This window comes from Caloenas nicobarica, chromosome 2 (assembly GCF_036013445.1).
Source record: "Caloenas nicobarica isolate bCalNic1 chromosome 2, bCalNic1.hap1, whole genome shotgun sequence".
Lineage (NCBI taxonomy): Eukaryota > Metazoa > Chordata > Aves > Columbiformes > Columbidae > Caloenas > Caloenas nicobarica.
Genome location: NC_088246.1, coordinates 32,493,858 through 32,515,719, shown reverse-complemented (window position 1 = coordinate 32,515,719; position 21,862 = coordinate 32,493,858). Strand labels below are relative to the sequence as shown.

The window sequence follows — 21,862 nt, the reverse complement described above, 5'->3', positions numbered from 1 at the left end:
TAGCAGCTAAACAGCAACTGCATGAGGAATTGGTTCGTCTTGGTGAACCACCCTTCTGGAGAGGTACAAGTGAGGGTGGGAACTCAGGAGAAGTTGCCGAATCAACAGCTGCGTGGTCCGGCGCGAGGAAGCGCACAGTGCTTTCCTGCATTTCCTTCTGTTTAGGTCTAAAGTGAATCAATACCCAAAATAATTCCTGTCCTTTTGAAAACAGGGAATGTCATCATTCCTTCTGTGACTTCTGATTGTGTCTGTGCCTTCAGGAAAAGTTGCGAGTAAGCTTAGCTAGCTCCGCTTTGGCTGGTTTTCTTTTTTGTTCTTGAGCAATTGGCAGTGACTGATGTTTTTAGATGTCTTCTGTAAACTTGCCCTGAGAGCTGGATACTGAAATGACTTAATTAGTTTCATCTATAATTAGTTTCAGCCCATAATCTTTAAATACTAGTTGGAAGACTTGATGCACCGTTTCTGTGGTTTCTTTCCTCCTTTCCCCTCCCTCTCCATATTCATTGAAATTTGTTGGAAATATTCCATGCCCTAACATTTGAGAATGAACGGTTCCACCGAGTTCATAGAACTGTCTGTCGGTGTAAACTTTATTTGCAGATGTTCATGCTTGCTTTCCTGCTTCAGTGTTGCAGTGAGCAGGAGGTAGTGTATACACCTGGAAGATATCCAGGGAGTAGTTGGCACAGTAACTCTGTGCCCAGATTTTTTGAAAGGAAGACTACATGAGGCTAGAAGATTCATCTAGGATACTCAACAGGCTCTTGGCTTCCATAGGCAGGCCAGATGGGCAGAGATTATGGAGCAGAGGCTTGTAAGCAATTGTGGGAGGCTCCACTCTACTTACACATATCTGCCCCTGTCAGCAGCGCTTCACTTGTGAAGTTCCTTAGGGCTTGCAGAGGCAGCAAGCAGGGTGGTTTTCTCAGTGACATTATTCAGAAAAGATAAGAGGGAGAGGACCATGGAGGATGCTTAGAGTGATCATGCTTTCCCAAAGGAGAGAGTCAACCAAAGATATCTTGGAAGTGAAGTGGGTGAAGCAGGCAAGCAAATAAGGACTGAAGGAGGGATTGGGAAGGGGGACATGAAGCACATGAGAGGGCAAGGTTTGTAATGTTTTTATAAATATTCCTATGGCATTTATCCCACTGGAAAAAGGTCATAATATTTAAACACTTTTTTTCCCCCTCTAAAGGCATTTTTAGGTATATCTTCAAAGCGCTGTGTGTGGTGTTGTGTGGGTGGTTTTTGTTTTTGTTTTTTTTGGCGCTGTCCATTCTGCCAAGAGTTAGGCATCAACGGCTCATTAAAGAAGTTGCAGTCTTCTTTTGATATTGTAGACCACTGAATAGTTTGAAGACACTGAACTAATCTATTTTTCTTGCTTTGCTTTATGCAACTGGACGATATTCTGTCCAGAAAAACAGTTTCAAGGAACTGGAAGTTTTGAGGCTTACTGTAGCTTTGTAAAGGTTTTCATCATTTTGCGTAATGTCTGTTTTCATGGTTATTTTGTCTTCATCCGTTAAACATGCTTCATAGGAAATTTGGCCTTGTAGGAATTCAGATGTACTCTCGGAGACTATTGGGAATTTGCAGTGAAATAGTGGTTGTATCAGAGTTTCTGTATTTTGTAACTAGAGAAGAGTTATGGCATTTAAAGAACTGCGGCAAGTTTAAACTTGAAGGAAACAGTGGGGTAACATCACAATCTTCAGAGGAAGATACTAGTATTCTGTCGGTGGATATAAGTTTGTTCTTGAAAATGTGCTGTATTTGCAACTTGGGATCTATTTGTTATTTGACTACTGAAAACTGCTTCTTGATGGTGCATACTCTGATCTTTGAACTTCCTCTCTTTACGTTCATTTTACTTTGTAGTTTGTTAATTATGATGCTGGTAATAAAGCACTACATACTTTTAAAAATGTTGGGGAACTATCAGTAATTTTTTGAGAAATCAGGTATAGTGAAAGAGTCATTGCAAGCAGCAGTCCAAACTGAAACTAGATTTACAGTTGTGGCACTGATTGAGGTCTTAGAATTGTAAGAACAAAACAACCCCCCAAAATATTAAAATCAATGAATATAATGTGGTAGCTGTTTCTTCAGATTCCAGTGTTTAGGCAGTAGATGCCCTTTATTATGTTGGTGGTAGGTGTATAGGAGACAACTGCTCTTGCTTATTCTTGAATATAAAGGTGAGCGCTGGGGCATGGAGGAGAGGGATAATACTTTTAAAAGTTGTGTTACTTCCCACTCACATTAAGGAGGAGTCAGAATATTAACTAGTAGCACCAATACACTTTTTAAATCTACCATTCCCTTGGTGGCCAGAGTAGCCAGCATGTGGCTTCAGTATATGGATGTATTTTGGTTTGGCACAAAATCCCTTGTGGTGGAATTGAATATTGTACATTGGTTTCCAGACGGATTTGTGTTGTAATGGGGAGACCAAGACTGGACAGAGGATTCCAGGAGTAGTCTTACATGTCCAAATAGAGAAGAAGGATCACTTCACTAGACTTGTTGGTGACATTTTGCTGATAGAGGGTAGGATGTGATTGGATGTGTTCATCTTACTGACCACTCTGGGTCTCTTTCTGTAGATTGCTTCCCAGACAGTTCTCACAGAGTGTACTGTGGCCCAGGGTTATTCTATCCCAGATGCAAGCCTGTACTTCTTTTTGTTAAACTTCATGAGGTTCCTGTCACCCCATTTCTCTACCCCATCGACATCCCCTTGCACAGTAGCCCCCAGTTTGGTATTTTGTGCAGACTTGCTGAGAATGCACTCTGTCCCATCACCTAGGTTGTTAATGAAGACATTAAACATCATCGGTCCCTGTGTTAATCCTTGAAGGTTCCCACCTAGTTACTGGCTGCCTGCTGAACTTTGTGCCACTGATTGTGTCTTGGCATCCAGCAATCCAGTCTGTTTTTCACTTACCTTGTCATGTACTTATCCAGCCGATACCTCACCAATTTTGTGATAAGTAGACTGTGTCAAAGGCCTTACTAAAGACAAGGTACACAACATCTAAGCCCTCTTCCTTGTCCTCAACATAAGTCACCTCATCATAAAAAGCATTTGGGTTGATCAGGCATGATTTGCCCTTGGTAAATCCATTTCGATAGATCATGGTCTTCTTGGGGACTGGGATGAGGCTGGCTGGCCTGTATTTTCCTTCTTTCCTGGCCTGGACTTTCCTTCTTGCAGATCTGCTGCTGCTGCCAGTATAATTTGAGAAATCATTTATGTTGGCTTTCTGTTGAGCTTTGGCTTTCTGGATTCCGTAATACCGGTTGCAATACTGCCTGGTAGTCAAGGTGCCATTTGACATCACAGCTGAGAAACTCAATGTTGTTTTCCTTTCTGAGACCTACAGTATTATTCATAGCTTTTCTCCTCCTTTTTAATAAAGAAAAAAAATTTTTTTTTTCAGGGTAGAGAGGGATGGGGCTCTTTTAACCGGATTATTTCATTTACAAAAATAACTCCAGAAAGGTATATGACATGACTGACTGTAGTTAGAGACAACAGCCTTGATCGCCAGGGACAATGTGGAAATTAATGTTTAGTCTTGTTGAGCATGTCTGTTACCCAAGGACTCTTTCTGGGAATTATACATAATGTGAATTAGCTTCTTTCACTTGTATTCCTTCACATTCGTAGTCTGACCTAATAAGGCAATTAGAGTCTCTCCTCATATTTAGTCCAGTCTCAGATAAAAATATTCTAAAGTTGTGTTGCTAACTTAATATTTTTAAAGTAACATTTTCATCTAGATGAGGAGTGTTGCTTATTTGGGAGCATTTATATTTTGTGTGTACTTTTAAAATACTAACATACTACAGTAAAATACTGCATCCAAAGCAGTTTCATCTTAAAGTTGGTGGGATAATGTTGTAGTTCAGAGGACTCTGAAAATTTTGCTGCAAGTGGCAGATAGCAAATATAATAATATTACCAGTGGATTAAAGACATAAACAGAACTCTGAGGTGACTCATTTTATAGCCTGAGGAAGCCAGAGTACTAAAAGATTATTCAGAAGTTAATGGCTACATCTTTCTACAGTGAACTTCAGTACTGGATTTTGTGTGTGTGTATATATTTTATGTATATATGAAATATACATAAGCACATATAATAAGTTCAATTCTTAGTAAAAAAATCGCACACATCATAGAATCATAGAATAGTTTGGGTTGGAAGGGACCTTCAAAGGTCATCTAGTCCAACCCTTCACTGAGCAGGGGCATCTTCAACTAGATCAGGTTGCTCAGAGCCCCGTTCAGCCTGGCCTTGGATGTCTCCAGGGATGGGGCACCTACCACCTCTCTGGGCAACCTGGGCCAGTGTTTCACAACCCTCATTGTAAAAAATATCAGCCTTATACCTAGCCTGAATCTACCTTCTTTTAGTTTAAAACTATTACCTCTTGTCCTGTGTCAACAGGCCCTTCTAAAAAGTCTGTCCCAATCTTTCTTATAGGCTCCTTTTAAATACAGAAAGGCCGCAGTAAGGTCTCCCTGGAGCCTTCTCTTCTCCAGGCTGAACAACCCCAACTCTCTCAGCCTGTCTTCAGAGCAGAACTGTTCCAGCCCTCTGATCATTTTCATGGCCCTTCTCTGGACCCTCTCCCACAGGTCCATGTCTTTCCTGTGCTGAGGTCTCCAGAGCTGCACATCCTGCAGATTTCTTTGAAATGGATGGTTTATCAGTCTTTTTAGAAGAAAGTATTGGTTTTGAGGAGTTTGTTTGAGAATAGTTATTTGCTTATAGGTGCTTCTATGCAAGTCATCAAGTGGTAGAAACAAAAACTATTCTTTTTCAGTGAAAAATTTGAAAGTATTGTCTCTTGTTTGACATGTGATGAGTTGTTAAGGAAAAAGCAAAACAAAAAAAAAGCACAATGGATTTTATCTTATTTTATACCTTCATGTGCCTGCCAGTTCTGTATTTGCAAAAACCAAGCACTTTCATTTCGTTTGACTTTCTGGTTTTCTGAGGCTGTTGCTTTTTGAAGTTTCCGAGGTTTCTTAAAGTAGATACTGTATCATGGTGTGTCTCTTTTTTTCTTTCTTTTTTAGCTAATTCTATCAATTTAGGATGACACAAACTATTTTGCACACAGCAACAGCTTTGAAAGTATGTGGTATCTCTGTAGAAGAAATATTGGATTTATTTAAAGAAAAATAATAGTTTTTCATCAGACCTCTTATAACCCGTCTTTTTGTACTTTCTCCTCCCTCAAAAGATTGTGAACAAGAATGGATTGCCTTTGAACAGAAAGTTGGGTCCCACACCATTCAAGTTAATAATCTTTATATTTACTTTCTTAGTAAGTATGAGCTGGTACAGGTAGTAGCATGATTTGGGCAGTAGAGTGGAGATTTGAGTTAAAGGAATAAGCAGCTGCTTATTGCTCGGCAGAAAGGATGCTCAGTTGAAGTTACCACTAGCATGGAACATGAGCTTGAAGCTGAAGAGATTTCTACCTTCAAAAGCACAGCTGTTAAGGTATGAAGAAATCTTTTTAAAAAACGTGTCTTGTGCAACTGTTTCAGCAGTAGCTCTGAGCTCTGCCTCCAAGTTTTTAATTAGATGGAACATAAAGAGATGGCCTACTGCATCAGACTCCTGTGGAGAGAGACTGATTTAATGTATTTCTGTCGAGATAAATACTGGGAATCTTAAGTGGTAGAAATTGTTCTATAAGCAAACTTGATGATTCTTTAAATTTATTTGGTGGGATCAGGGTTTTTTAGCAGTTAAAGAAAACATTGCTGAAAGGAGCTTCTCGATAACTGCTTTCTGCAGTTTTAGGCAAGAAAGTAAGAAGTTTAAAATGCTGCTTAAGCAATAATCACAAATGAAATGTGCTATAACAGTTTCTTGACTAAAGAACATGCGACATCATTATTTTTAGCTATTTAGGAGAACAGACTGTTTGTTTTGTTTTGTTTTTTACTTCATAAAGATTCTTTGCCTCTGTTTTGCACTAGCAAAACTTGAAATAAGTGTAATCTGTTTATCCAGAGCCTGAACATAGAACAGTCTAGATTATCTCATTGGCTTGAATTCAAGCTAGAGTTAGAGGGATTACTTTATTTTCTCCTTTTGGATCGCCTTAGGCGATCCTATCAAGCAATAAGCCTGGCCTCGTTTGGATCACCTAGGGTGATCCAAAATGCTTAGATACAAGTCAATATGGATTGTTATAAGGGAAAAAGATCACTTTCTTAGAAACTATACTAAAATGAGTTTGAGTATTTCACTTCTATATTTAAGAAAGTACCTGAAAATGGGCTTGCATGTCCTATTTCCCATTGTTATCCAGGATGCTCAAATGCTTCTTTTAAACTTGACCAAAACTTCATATCCTTTTAAACTAGATACTTTAACAATTTTTAGAAGTTATCAGAAAGAGTTGTGTGTCCGTGAAGGTGGCCTCCCATTTTTCACAGTAACATAAATACTTACTTCACTTTCAGCATAAGGTTACATGAAATGAGGCTTTTTGTCCCTTGCTGATAGTTCTGCTATGTAATAAAATAGCTGTTAGCGCTCAGAATAAATGTTAGTAAAATGAAGGTCAGTTAAATTTTAAAAATCCATTTCCTAATTTCACGTTCTGATCAGCAATGCTGGCAGAGCAGGTGTTGTAAGAGAGGGAAAAAAAAATCTTGACTCTTGAATCCAGGTTGAATTTTACTCTGGTTTTTTCCCTTGGAAAGGAAATTTGGTGTTGAAATTATTTACCATTTCTGGTACAACAATTATGAGTGTTAATCAGAAGAACGTTATTTTTCTTCATCAGCTTTATTGCATAAACCAACTGTGTCAAAATATGTAACATAATTTTTCTGTTTTTATTTTAATAGTAATATTCTGACTATAGGAAACAGGCAGGGTTTTGTGCGGTTTTATTTGTTGGGTTTTTTTTTTTAGTAATGGAATTTGTTGCTGTCTGGAAAATATTAGCATATTTTTTTCATTTAAGGGTTTGCACTTTTAAACATTAACTTAATGAATCATCAAAACAGTGCAGTAATTATGATTTTAGAATAGAGATGAAAAGTTATTGCCTGTCCATAAGAGCTTTGTTAGACCACCTTGTGTAGCTGTGCAGGAGGGTAGGAGAAAATGGTCCCAAAGGCTTTTGTCTCCTGCAGTGTGAGAAGCAGCAGGAAAATCCAAACTAAATACAGTTAGACGTGATTGCACTTGAATTAATCCAACTGTTAATCAATTAAGCCATTTGACATACAAAGTGTGCACTGAGCGGAAGAGGAGGAGGTGAGTTGAGGAGGGGACAGATGGACTCTTGCTTAGCAGAGCAAGAAAAAACTTCATTGCACTTAGCCAGAAAACAACTTCATTGGCCTGACTTCTTAAAACTTAACATTAATTGTGTAGGGGTTTTTTTTAATTTAAAAGATGATTAGTTTATATTTATATACTTTAATGTTTTAGGCTTGCTTTGGAAAAAAATAAATCTAAACTTAAAACAATAAAACCAAAATAGACTATGTAAAATTCCTTTAAAAACAAAAAACTGCCAGGAGTTTACTTGTGAATACGGCAGTAATTTGTTGTATGGATTCACTACAATTATTTTTAGTTAGTCTGAAGTAGGAATGGAGCTTAGGGTTTTGCTTTGCCTTGCCTTTTTGGTCTAAGGAAGGAAAAGGGCAAAAAGAAGGAAGAGGTTAAAAAGAGACCTTTAGTGATGTTAGAAAACAAAGATATGCAGAACTCTTTTTTCAAAACCCTACTTGACATGTTTTTTACTTTATTGCTCTAACTTTGGCAGATAAGAGAATGTAACTACAAAGGTGTTAATGGTTTATTTCACAATTGTTAAATATTTCTCTTAGTAGCATAATGTAACAATTTTGCCGCAGATGAAATTGGCTCTCCAGTTGATACAGCTTTCCAATTTTACTTGTCATGCTAGTGAAGAGACAGTAATTTGAATCCTAAAATAGTGTTTTTAATCACTTGACAAAAATGACACCCACCTTAATTATAGAAAGGTTTCCACGTGAACATGTTCCATTTACACTCAAAATGAAAGTAAAATTAAAAGGCAGATGTGTAGAATTAACAAAATTAAACTTGGCATCTACTGTATATGCAATCCTTGACTTTTTTTTTTTTTCATGTGAGCCCTGGGGTGGCATTAAATACATTTGGCAAAACATCACATTAAAAAAAATAGTTTCAACTACCCAGATGACAAAGAATAGTTTGCTTATCGCTGTCTAGTTAGGGACAGGTCAGCTACTGTCATTTTTGTAATATTAATGGATAGATATAACAGGATACACTAAAAGAATCATGGGCAAAGAAGCATGTTTTTGTTTTTAAATGACACTGCTCTTTCAATGTTCAGATTATTCTTTAGCAACAATTAAATTTGAAAACAATCACAGTGGCAACTCTCAGAAGTGGTATGTGCCTTTTGAATGCTACAGCTGTAAGATTTCAGTAGCATGCTGCTGAAGCTTTAAGATTGACATATGGATCCTTCCAGAGCCCAGCCTTCCTATAGGAATGTTCCTTGTTTCCCCTCCTGCCCTCTGTCCAAACTTGAAACCACAATTACTCCGAGCACGTGGGGGAATTGTGGTGACAGCCGGGTGTCTGGAGCAGGAGTTCCTACCTGCAGCGGGAGGACTGTGGCATCCAGAGCCTCCGAAGATGGAATGTGTGTGTCAGCTGCTGGATGGCAAAGGGGATGATAGGAAGAAAAGGACTACCTGTCGGCTGGACTTCTGGAGGAGCAGTGCTTTTGTAATAAACGGGAAACATGTATCTTCCTGCCATTTGCAAACTAAAATTGACAGCACCAGTTTAAATCAAACAACACACCTATATTTACCTTGGTTAATCATTTTAATGAAAGCTATATCAAGGCTGAGGGGTTTGCTTAAAGATGGGATAGAGGCAAAGCTCTGAAAGCTTGTCAGCTGGATTAAGCAAAAAAGAAACCTATTGAAGCTGCTTTAAAGTATAGTGGGACATAGTCGTGTCTGTTACTGGAGTAAATAATTGCTGTTGCAGTTGGTACATTAAATCCTTGCCACGCTGCCATTGATTTGTCTGCAAAATACTTCAGCTAATTCATAACTAGTAAATTATATCATACATAACTGCATGCTTATTGAATTACAGTGGGATTTTTCTTCTCTTAAACTTTTGAGTTAAGACTATCTGTGTGGCCTTAGTACACAGTTTCTAGGCAGTGAATCGTTTGGATTTACATAAACTGCCATGTTAAGTCCTGTAGTCAGTCTTAGCTCAGCACTGTTAGCCATGACAGTGTGCAACAGGGATCATCAAAATGCTTCATTAGTTAGAAAGGAGAAGCCAAAAAAAGGGAAAGCAAATGCATAAAAGAAAGCAAGTTCTTTATGTACTTCTAGTAGCTGGCTGTATACTGTGAAACATTCAATGGGAAAAATGGACAAAGCCTTGTCAAAAAAAAAAAAAAAGCAGGTGTCATTGAGAGGTAATAGTCTTATTATCTGTAACAACTGAATCAAGCTCATCTGAATATTCACCTTGGTGTGTCTCTTCCACCTGATGCAGCTCTTCAGTGCACTGTTTGGCCTTACTGGCAGCCCTTTGCTGCAATTGCAATTTATTTTGCTAGAGCAGTTCCACACCAGGGGAAGCAAATTCCTGTGAGTGAATATGACCTTACGTTAGGCCTTTGTGTATATGACCTTACTAAAGCACTGCAGAACTCTTATTTGTAAGACTTTAGACATGAAAGAGAAGCAGTGGCGATGCTGGGGCTAACATATGGCATCTGTAGTGATGGTAAGCAAGAGTAGCTAAAACTGATGAAGTGGAATGGTGGTTGATCTGGAATAAAGATCTTGCACATGTGTGCGTGTGTGTGTATGCATACAGTACATACCCATACATGCCTACCACAGGATTGAGGCCTATATTATTTTCTACCATTTAGGTAACTGTCCTAGATACTTGAAATCTGATCAATAGTACCATGGCAGTTCAGTTCGGAAGTTTGCCATCCCACCGTAGGGCATGTTAGCTTCTCTCAAAGGGTCTCGATAGCTGCTACTTACATACCAGCATTACACCATCTCTTCAGAAGGCTGGTTTGTTCTTTCTGTTGGGAGTGAGCAGCGTTCACCCTGCAGCTAGCTTTAGCAAGGCTAGGCATAGCTTCAGTAAATCCGACTCTTCTAAAAAGCGATATTATAAATAAAACTTACTAGTAAGTTGTAAGTAGTGAGGTTTGAATTTAAATACCTGAGCTAGTTCCACAGTACTGACCAGATGCCTAGTCATATATTTTTGTGAAGTTTGGACTTTTTTTGCCTTTAGTGGTTGATTTTTGACATGGTAAAGGAACTTCAAACAAAGTTTTCAGTTTTGTCTGGGAGTCATGCTGCTTAAGTCCCTTCAACAAATGTGAAGTTATGGGAAGTTTTATTTACAGTCAGCTTAAATGGAACCATGCTGATGTTTAGATCCCTTTGAATGTCTCAAAATCCATTACTATAAACCACTCATCTAAAGTGTACAAGAATTGGGCTAGTATCTGGTATACTTACTACAGTGTACCAAGTTATGTGAGTTTTAAGAAATCCTATTAAAATACCAAATGAGATTTGAATCTCTGTAGCCATATGCTAAATTGCAAAACTAGAGCATAGGACAAAAGGTCACTGTTTTATCTGTTAGAATTATAGAACTTTCATTGTTAACTATGCATTCATGCCACTCTGAATATGCATTCTGACATCTAGTTTAATTAAGTTTTGTCAAATCACTGAGAGTCCTTATCCCATATTTAGAACTTAAACTTTTTTTGAACAATGCCATTAAGCATTCTGATTTTTTTGACAAAAAAGACCATCATTAAATGTGGTCTTTTACGTGCGTATCTTCTGCTTGCTTGTATTGCTCTGCAGAAGTGTTAAAATGCATTTCTGAGGGCATGAATACGAGGACTCTCCTTTGTGTATTGAAATATAGATGTATAATGAGAGCTCATGGCCTTCTTAGTTAATTGTTGTATTTGACGGTTTTCTTTAGATTGGTGTCCTGCTCTCTCTCTCCTCCCCATCCCCCAAGCAGTTTGTCTATGCATGTACTTATTATGAGTCAACAAAATCTTCTATTCAACTGAGGCCAAGTTTTTTTTTTCTTTATTGTAGCACCATTTTTTGGCATTTTAGCTGTGTGGATTGTATGGTTAATATAATCTAATAAAGCACTTTTTCAGCTTGAAGAGAACTGAATCACTTGCAATCCAGTTTTTGACTTGCAGCACTTTTTAATTAAGCACATAAGTATGTAGACGAATGTATTTTTTTCCAGCCTCAAACACTAAGAGAAAAGCCACTATAGCTTCTCTATCTCTAAGAAGCTTTAACGAGGAAGAAAATAGAATTTAATCTCAACATTTCATGAACTTACAATAAAATAGGAATAATTAAATTCTGATTATTACCATTTACATCTATGAAACAGTCTCTCCTTAGGGCTATGATTTTACTTTCGGGCAGTCTGATGTCTTGCTCTCGGAAAAGAACCAAAGCTGCTTTATGTAGGAGCCTAATTTATATTATTTTTCATTGTTTATAGGATTTTTAAAACTTTTTTTGTCAGGAAGTTGATCTTTCTGAATCCCTTGCTTAAGATGGAAAGATGAAGTCCCTTTAGAGAAATAAGAGCTGTAGTCCAGCTTCCCCTGTACTCCATATTAAAAGCTAAAACAGGGCTCTCTGCAAAGATGCCATTCGATCTCTACTTGTTTTCTACATGTCAAACTGCAAGACGAGTTTATTTAAATACTTCCTTAGTGTTACTTGTTGACATCACAGTTGTCTGAGTTCCCATCAGGGTGTCGTTGGATCACGGGTAGGAAAGGCGTAAATTAGACAACAAAAAAAGAAAAGTTGAGAACCTTGGAGCTGGAACAGTTTTGGTGGCCTATAAATACTTGTCATCATCGGTTTCACACTCCTGGGACTTGGCTGAAACATGCTTTCCATATTGAACTCGAGACTAAATTGAATTCAATTTATATAATCTTTGTTGACTGCATTGCAGTATTGTGAAGGTCCAAAACTATTGTAGCACAGTTCAGTCACGTTTTCACTACCCCACTCTTTGGATTACCCTGCATATATGTGGATATACATGCATACACGTATCTATCCAGATAGATCAAGTGTGTGTGTATATATTTGTGTATATGAATGCACTTACGCTATAATCTATATTGGCACAGTAACCTGAACCTTGCTGTGTTTTTCATAGTCCTGGTGAATCTGCCAGCGCAGGTAAGGTTTTGTCTGCTGTGTTACGTAGCCACCAGCCCCCAAATGCCACCAGCCGCACAGATGCGCTTGTGGCTGCCTTCAGCTGCACCACGGGCTTCCCAAACAACCCTCATCTCCCCCCATGGCCGAAGTGTCAGTCCTGTCTGCTAAGCCTGATCTTTTCCAGGAACATGGTAATGCCTGCATGGAGAAGATGCTCAGTTGTGATCCCTCTTTTTTATGTATTAAATTTGCTGATTTAAAAATAGAATTGTATTTAGATATGTCAGAGAACTGTTTGTTTTTGATTTCTGTGGTAAAAATTGTTAGATACAGTAACCAGTTTCTTAAGTTTCCATCTCTTTTGTTTTAAGGAAAGAGTAAAAGTAAACTTGCACCAAATATCTGTTGTGCCTGCTGACCTGTGTGTGACTTGACCAGAGAAAGGGACACTTTTTTTGGTCTTGGAACTGATTTGATCTATGGAAGAAATAGCCTTGCTTGGCTGTGGAAAATTACACGTTTAATTGTGTAAAATTAGGTTGTATTAATCTCTCCCTATTCTATTACAAAGCCTGCATTTTTCTTGGAAGTAGTGGAGAATTTTACAGGGATAAAAAAAAAAACAACAACAATGGATCTCAAGAAATAAAAGCGCATTAAATGAGAATAGAGGAGAGAAATTATACTTTAAAGGGCGATAGTTGCATTTGAAGCAAGAGATGGGTAACAATATTTGAAAGAAAAATGTTCTAATGTTGGCTAAACTGGAGTACTAGCCCACAATATAACTTGATAGCAATATGCTTTTAAAAAATAAAGATCACTTTTACTGCATCAAGCAAAACTTATTTCATATCTAGTTGATATACATAAAGCGTTGTAGAAACTACAAATATTGCTTTGGAGACTTAAAGTTGTACGAGTATCATATTAATTATTCCTTTTCCATGTGTTCTTGTTTACAGGCCAGTCTTTCCATATGGGGATGGGGAAGTCTTGGTGTTGTGCTTTTTCTAGTAACTTTTGGACCCTTCGCTATATTTTACTTTGCGTTTTATATCCTCTGCTTTGTGGGTGGGTAAGTATACTACTTCATGTTTTGTATAATTCACTATGAAAGTAAAATTTTAATGTGTATATTAGAAAATAGTTTGCTCTGAAAGTCCGAAGTGACTTCTGTGTGATTAATATTTCCACATTTGAGCAGCTGTTTATGAGCCAGGCTTTTTTCTTGAGATTTTGATTTTGTCAAAAGTACTTTTTTTTTGCTATTGGATAGTGCTTATTCTACATTTGCCCAGGCAAAAATAAGATTTTTTTTATTTAAAACAAAAAAAACCAACAACAACACCCCAAACTATTTATAACAGGTGTTGGAGGACAAATACTCACATAAAACCAATGTTTAACTTCATACTTTCTGTTACCATGTCAGTTCTTTTCCCAAGTACTTTCTAAGTAATTATGTCCTCTTACCACAGTCTCATTTTCCTGCCTAAGATACTTCATTCATGAGGAAAGTCAGTGGGTGTTTTCCTGGGTGTGTGGAAATGATGCCACATCTTGAACAAGTAGATCAGTTCAGCAGCTGTAGACTTCCCGTATTTTATCTATAGACAGCAAGGGAGCAAGCAGGTGATGTTTTTATAGTCTTTAGCATCATTATTACATTGTATATTATAATGTCTGCCTTGTAACCATTTAAACTTTTATTTTTAATGCCAAGTCTAAATGTATTAGTGGGACATTTCTCTTTCCTCTTGCTCATCAGACAATCTGCAGGATGGTAACACTTGTTCTCTAAGACCTACTTGACTTCTAACGGGGTGTTTGGGCTATCTTTAATTTTTTTTTTTTCTTCCTTTGAAACATCCTTTTAACGTTCTTATTGGATACAGTACAGAATATATGTATATTCCTGTATGCCTCATCAAAAAATGTAAGAGTTTAGTAGCTAGAATTAGAGTTGCTACACTTGGGTTTCAGCTGTATTAAACTTGGAATTCCATCTCTGAGAAATCAGAGTAGTCATTCTACCAGAGACAGGGTTTAATTGAAGTAAAACTAACTTCAGAATCAATGCTTTTGTCCTGTTAATTCTTGATACGTGTATGATTGGCGTATTTTGCTGACTCTGTCCAGGGCAGAAGGCAAGGAGTTCATCCAAAGGGCAAGAGTTTGTCCATTTATTCTTCTGTATTACCACTTCCTTAGCATTTGGAGTATGAAAAATAATGTGGGATCTTATAATTTATTAGAAGCTTATCCTTCCTTGCTCAGTTTCAGTTGCTTGGCTTTCCAAAGCCCACAGTCCCAGCAGTTCTCATGGAGTGTGTCTGAAGTTGGCCACAGCTTCCCACTATGACAGCCTCTGGTGCCTGAGCCGGCTCCTTCCCAGCTCACCTCTGATAGCTTTTTGCTGTCATTCTTTTGCTGCTTTGGTTTATTTTTGTAGCTAGTTGGTGAACATTGATCTTCTTAGGGATAAATTAGTCTTGTGGTACTACATCTGTTAAAGCAGAATTTGTATCCATATTCCTATTATGTCATTACTTAGGTAGATATGAAGTCACAGCCCTTCCAGTAGAATGCCATTGCTTCGCAGCTTTAACATGCACATCTTCTTGGCCAAGGCTGTGGTCTGGCCCTTTTTTTTAAACTATTAATCTTTTTCAAACTGACACACCTACTTTAACTTCTAACATTCAGCATACAAATCTGTGAGTGCTAACTAGGTCACATAGATTTATGTCTAAATTATTCTTGCCAGCCTTTTCTTTTTGAATTAATTCCTGTGAAGTTATGCAAAATACTGGGTCCTCTTTCTCTTGGAAACCAGCAGAAATTAATGTTATGAAGTAAGTTTTTACTTACGCTTAGCAATTATATATCGTAACATCATTTATATAAATTAAGAAAATAAAAATCTGATTTTGGTTTAATGTTATAGTACTTCTCTTAATACTTTACCCTTATCTGGAGCAAAATAACAATTTTGGACGTGGATTTTTATGGTAGAATTTTATGTTTAAAGTTGGAGTTCTTATCCAATTTGGCATGCCGTTTTCTAGCTTTTTATTACTTGCTCAAAAACAGTGGCCTATATAAATAGTTTCTGACTTCCACTAGCTGGGAGTTCACTTCTGTCCCATTTTGCAGTTCTAACAAAAGAAAATGTTGAATTGTGGCTGGTTGCACCCTTAGTATTGACCTAAACATTTAAAGTATATGCCAGTGAGTTGCAGTGGGAGACAATGTTGATGCCATAGCTGTATCAAGACAATCAATCTGTTCATATGGTTTTCCTTCCGTTATATGCTAATTATTTCTTTTTTATTTACTCTTAGCTGTGGGTTTCCTCTTACACAGATAGCTTGTAATAAGTGTACTATTGTGTGCATGGAGGGATACTGAAACAATTTGTGTGTACAAATAAAAGCTTTAGATCAAAAGTTGTCTTTGTTTTGTTTCAAGACTGATTTATAGGATGTTATATTTTTTTGGTTTGTAGTATGTCCCTCTGCAATTCGGAATCTAGTAACTCATTGTTTAGGAAGCTGAGCTCTTTCCACCAAAAGCAGGAGGCAAAAGATAGATATTGTTTCTTTAACCTGTGTAGTCAATATCATTGTAAGGTGTTCATATTCATGAATTTTTTTGTCTTCAGGTATTGGTGCAAACCTCGTAACCTGAGTGCTGGGCCTGTCTTACCATCTGCCTTTTCTTTGTACCTTGCATGTTTCTTACCTTACTCTCTCTCCTTCCTTCTTTCAATCCTAAGGAAGTAAAATAAAAATAATGTGAATTGTGGCTCTGGCAACAGGCTTAGCCTTCCTGTGTTGTGAGAATTGAAATTTCTTGGACCATCCACTGCTTTGCCTTTTAAATGAATTTGCTCTGTCATCTAAAAACATAATTATTGATACTTAATCATACCCACATATATGTGACTGGCTGCCTGCACTGATGATTCTAACTGCTGACCAAATCGGGAATGGTTCTGAAGCTGCTTTTTGACTTTCAGAAACCATTCAGCTGAGTCTGTTACTTTTTAGACTTGATAGGAAAAGGTAGACTTCATTTTTCTACCTGCCACCTTTGTTCCGTTGTTAATCTGTCCCTATGTAAAGCTGGTCTTCCAATAATCTTTGGAAAAACTTAACAAAAATTTAAGTAAAATACAATATTTTCCTTTTTTTCTGCTCTGTTCATTTAGAAGAAAGACTAAAATGATTTCTCATTTAGTGTGTTGAATATCCTCTTGATGAATTCATCTAGCAATTTGTACTGAATGGTCAGGCTATATATACCTCTTTAATGCGCCCAAGATTTTAAATTAGAGAATAAAATGTATTAATTTCTGCTACAGAGAGAAATGCTCCTAGCATTCCTTGCTTAAGAATGAAAATACATAGAGACATCTAAGAAACTGAGCATATACTTAAATTATTTTGGTACTGTATTAGTGTTTTTAATTAAGTTATTAACTTTAGAAATGTCATAATATTTGAGAAAACGTATATAATATATAGCCAGCTATTTCCAAGGTTCAGTCTTTTTGAATAAAAGAAGAGAAAGACTTCTCCCCTCATTACTCCCTCTTCCCCAGGTTGCTGATACATGCTTGAAGTTAAAACTTATTTTTGGCCAAAAAAAAAAAAAAGTGGTATATACTGTTTTCTTTAAAAGAAGACTGATGTTTCTAATAGAAAAGTGATAATGAAAACTCAAATATTTTAATAATTAAAAATAAACCAACAAAACACCCGTCTTTCCAAACCGAAACATTAATTAACTTTTAAGCACAGTGAAAATAATATTGAGAGTTTTTGTCCTTGAGCTGAGTTATGATGCTACTAGCACCATTGGTGTTACAATTTTAAAGCTGTCTGGAAGTATCTGGAGCACAAGAGTAATTAGACCTTTATTTTTTGTCCTCATATGCAGGAAGTACATGTGCTTGGCAGGTAAAGATAACTGTAAGAGAATCAAGAGTATCAAGTTAAATTTTCTTATGCATTATCACGTTACCAGTAATAATTTTGTGTAGCTTTTTTAAAATTTTATTTTATTTCATTTTGTCCTGGCATTGTTCCAGTATAAATGACCACCTCCCTGCTTCTGAATTACTGAGCCTCTGGAGTACTTAAAAAGAATATTTGCCAGTATTGGAATTAAAACCTTCAAACGGTGTATTTTACCTCAGTGAGGAATTTTATTCTGATCATTTAAGTAAGAGTATCGTGTATCAGCAGTGATCGATATTAATAGAAGATATTGTTTCATCAGGTTTCAAGCTCGGAATAACTTTGTGAGTTCCTGTGGTCATGAATGTTGGTCAGCTGGCCTTCAAATTGAGTGCTTGAACTTCGTGTAAAAAGCCATGTGTATTTAGCCATCCCAAGGCTAGTCTGAGCAGCAGCAACTTCATATTATCCTTTTTTTATTTTTAATGCCTGACTTTGTTCAAAGACTACATACTTTGGTTTTGCTATAATTGGCACAGCCTTTAGGTTTTCATCTATTTCTTAGTAAAACCAGCTGTTTATGTGTCTTTGTACCCTAGTGTTGTAAACTGTGGACTAATTATTGCTGTCGTAGTAAGGTTGAATTTTTTGTAATGGTTGCTTTTTCCGTATGCCTTCATTATATCATAAAGAAAACAATAATAAAATTAACTGCTGTCCTGCCTAACAATAAGTCATAATTTAAATATCATTGTAGAATTGTGAGGGAAGAAGATAATGAATTTCTGGTCTAACATTCTAAATGATCCAGGATAGTGCATTTATTTAGATTTTATATGCTGAATTAATTAAAACCAACAAGAACAAAAACCCCAACAACCCAAAAAACTCACAACCCCCCAAAACCACTTCATGTTTGACTTTTTCCTTGATTCTGTTCTTATGCAGCCTGACAAGACTACTGATTGCTTTTGTTTTGTTTTGTTATTTTTTCTTTGCAGCTTAAAATGAGTTACCAGTTTAAAATTTTCTTGTTTAAACATATGCAGTCAGTAGTTAGTTACTATACTTACTACATCAGTTTCTGGTTCTGTGTTTTTGTGGCTTATGCCACAGTGCAGTGGCCTAAAAGTATCTATAAAGAGTTTATTTCTTCATAGTGTTGAAGTAAAAGAATCTTCATATAAATGCAACTAGAGCAGTTTATGTATGCACTACCCCTCTGTGTACTAATATTTGAGCATAGGTAGCATACCATCACAGGTTCTTCTCATGCAGCAGGCTCCCTAGTATAGACTGTGCTATATATATTTCTGCTATGTGATAAGAGTATATTGATAATATAATATACTGATAATAAAAAACTAGGAAACTTCGTACTTAGCATTGTGTCAGTTATTTTGAGCAGCATGCTACACTGTGAAAGAGCACTGTACTAGGAGAGTAAACAGTGAGAATTGGCGTATATTGCCATTCTGTAACTTGCTATGAAATATTTTTTTGGGGAGAAGATAACTTGTTCTAGCTGATCCTTCTTTTTCCATTTTAGGGGTTTTGTGGTTACTCTTTTATTTGGAAAAAGCAACTCAGAAAAATACCTTGAGCAGTGTGAACATTCATTTCTTCCTTGTACATCAGTTGGGATCCCTAAGGTAAGGAGAGTTTACTGGTCTAAACACTTAGATCAAATTTTATGACTTCGAAAATTAGAATAACACTAATAATCAGTTTTAATCTAGGAATTGTACCCATTTCCCATGGTAAATAATCCTGGGTTTATGTTTTGAGTCCTCTGCAATGTGCAAGTGAAATGGAAGAATTTACCTTTTTGAAATAAAAGCTTTTTAAGCATTTATGGAAAATTTGTTTCAAGTATTGTTTCTGGCTTCATTATGAGAAATGAGTAAGATGTAACCAGCTAATATTATCTGTGAGGCAATTACTAAACCATTCCTTCCTAGAGTACTTACGTGTATTTTTTGGGGAGCAGAGTGGTAGCTCCTTCTTGCTTTTTCTCACGCAATTGTTGTGACTATTTAGGATTCTTCCATCAATGGGTCTGTAGTCTCACCAGTTCTGATTCTTTTGGTTGTGGTCAGAAAGTTGCTTGCCTAGATAAGAAGATTAAACTGTTAAGTCTAGATTTACAGTACCCCAGGCATGTAGAAGTTATTGTCTTTGACTGTCTTAAAGACCAAGTAAAAATCCTGGAAATGCATACAAAGTAGTGGAGTGGAAGCGGGATCCCCTTTTCAGCTCTTTTTTTCCTGAGTTGTTAACAGACACATAATTGCGGTTGATGGACCTAAATTCAGGGTTCCTAATTGGATAAATCTGCATCCGTTTAGTACAGAGTAAATTCTTAGTAGCCAAGGGGTAGAATTTATGAACCAATACATCTTGTCAGCTCAGAAGATTATAAATGTCCAGGCCATTTGCACTCATCAGAACAGAGAAAACACTTTAACCCAAAGATTGCTAGGTAATGTTATTTTTAATCTTGTAACTGTTTTGACTGAAACATCCTGCCCTTTCTTATCTGTCACACTTCATGTGCTCTGTGAAAGCAAGGGGAATGTTCAACTTTCTTATCAGTAGCACATTGAAAGAAATTTATTTTGTGATTCAGCAGTATGTTTTCTAATCACTTTTTTTTGGTGACTTTTCACTTAAGTCTTTGAATCTGTTGAGGTAAACCTGGAACTTAAGTATATTTTAAACCATAAAGTAACGTCACTGGTCCAAATTAAAAATACAAAGTTGAAGGCTGAAAAAGGGCAAGTCAGCAATCGACTAATGATTCTGTTCCATTAATGAAACCGCATTTTAGGGGCCAAGGATTCTTGGTGCTGTATAGACTTTAGGTCTTATATTATCTAGCTTGTGGAGTGTTGTTTTTGTCTCATGTTTTGAGAGCAGATTTATAAGAAGTTGTTCTGTCTTTTTCATTTTTTCTACATTGCTGAAACTTTTTTTACATTAACGTTACTTCTTCGAGCTCAGTAAATATGTATGCTCTGGTTGTTTTATAAAACAATAAAATATTTGGGGGTTTTTTGTGTATGTAATCATTGCAAATTCAGTAGTTTGACTTCTGATTTGAGTGTGGATTATTGACACATCACTTTTCTCAACTGACCTGGCTCGTCTAGTCTCTGGGTTTAAGTTTTTTAGTACAAAGGTATTTATTTTTAGCTGGCTTACCAAATGCTGTTTGAAGTTGTTCTCCAACTAAAATGTGTTTGTCTTCTACAATAGCATTTTGTATTTCATTTTTGCCACTGTATTAAAATAGCACTGGATAATTTAGCTGCGCTTTTCAGTAGCAGTGCAAGAAGAGTTGAGTCCTAATCAAAATCAAATGTGTGGTTCACTTGGGATTTGTATTTGCCATTTCTGTATTAAATTTCTGCTGACTTTATTGGAAAGTAATATTTTTAACTCAAAATCGTTTTCACGTTTAAAACCATTGTGGCCCTAAGTGGTCTTAAATAATGAATATTCTTTCAAGTGGCTAATGTATAGGATATGCTTCTTTCATGAACCAAGTACAAACTAAACTCACCTCAAGATTAAGTTATTTTGTGATACTATATTTTGAGAAGTAATCTGATGATGTAGGTTCTTTATGAGAAGCTCTTTTCCCCAAAGGCAGTCGGAGTTTTCTTCATTATAATTCAGAGAACCAAAACTATGGGTAAAAATAATGTGTAGAATGTACCAGACTCTTAAGTTACAATACAAGATTTGGTGCGCATAGGTTTCCTTGTTGCCATTTATTGTACTTATTAGCAAATATATCATGAATGCCTTACGTTAAGGAGAAATAGGTAAGTTTGATGTAAGATTATTTACCTTTCTGCTGTTTTTTGTTTGCATACATGTAGGGAGGTTAAAAATTAGGATTAGACTTGCTTTTCCTTTTGCAAGTCTGTCTTATATAACTATTGTGTCAGGAATGTATTTGATGATGCTACAATGTACTGGCTCTGTAAGATACACAGTTGGCTGCAGGTTTATATTAAAATAATGTTGAATGAAAAGCAAGTTTAGAGCCTTCTGAACTGTTAACTGGAATGCCATTTTCAATAAAAAATACAGATTCGGTCCATCTTTACCAGAAGTGTGGAATTATCATAATGATGTCTCTTATGCTTCATCCGAAAGACAAGGAGTTTCTGTAGGCTGGGTACAATATTGCCGAATTACTATGGGTAAAGTTATCACTGTTGTAAGTGCTGGTTGCATATTTGATCCCTGACCAGTCTCTGAATCTATTTATTTTGCGTCATTTGGTCATATGCTGTATTATCGATTTGATGCAGATGTGTAAATCCCCTGTGTCTTGTCTACTCATGAAAGCCCGTGACCTGTGTCCACAAGTATGTGGTTTAGGCAATAGTGGCACAGTCCAAATGGGGCATTTTTCATATTTAACAGTTACCTAGTGTAGTTTCAAAAAAGGACTTAAAAAATATCTATTATGCAGCGAAGGAAAAGTCTGAAGTCTCCTCAGTCACTGCACTTACGTACCTGGCTTTCTTTTACTCTGCTGCATCGCGCTTTG

The 21,862-nt window shown here is 36.6% G+C and overlaps 1 protein-coding gene across 3 annotated transcripts in view; it reads left to right on the top strand.

Annotated features, from left to right (window-relative positions):
• SNX13 (sorting nexin 13) overlaps positions 1-21,862 on the top strand; it is a 69,462-nt gene that overhangs the window by 8,636 nt on the left and 38,964 nt on the right. For all 3 annotated transcript variants that reach the window (XM_065629087.1, XM_065629089.1, XM_065629088.1), the window contains exons 2-3: positions 13,294-13,406; positions 18,845-18,947. In XM_065629087.1, the coding sequence (XP_065485159.1) occupies positions 13,294-13,406; positions 18,845-18,947 (216 nt within the window). The remainder of the gene's footprint in view (positions 1-13,293; positions 13,407-18,844; positions 18,948-21,862) is intronic.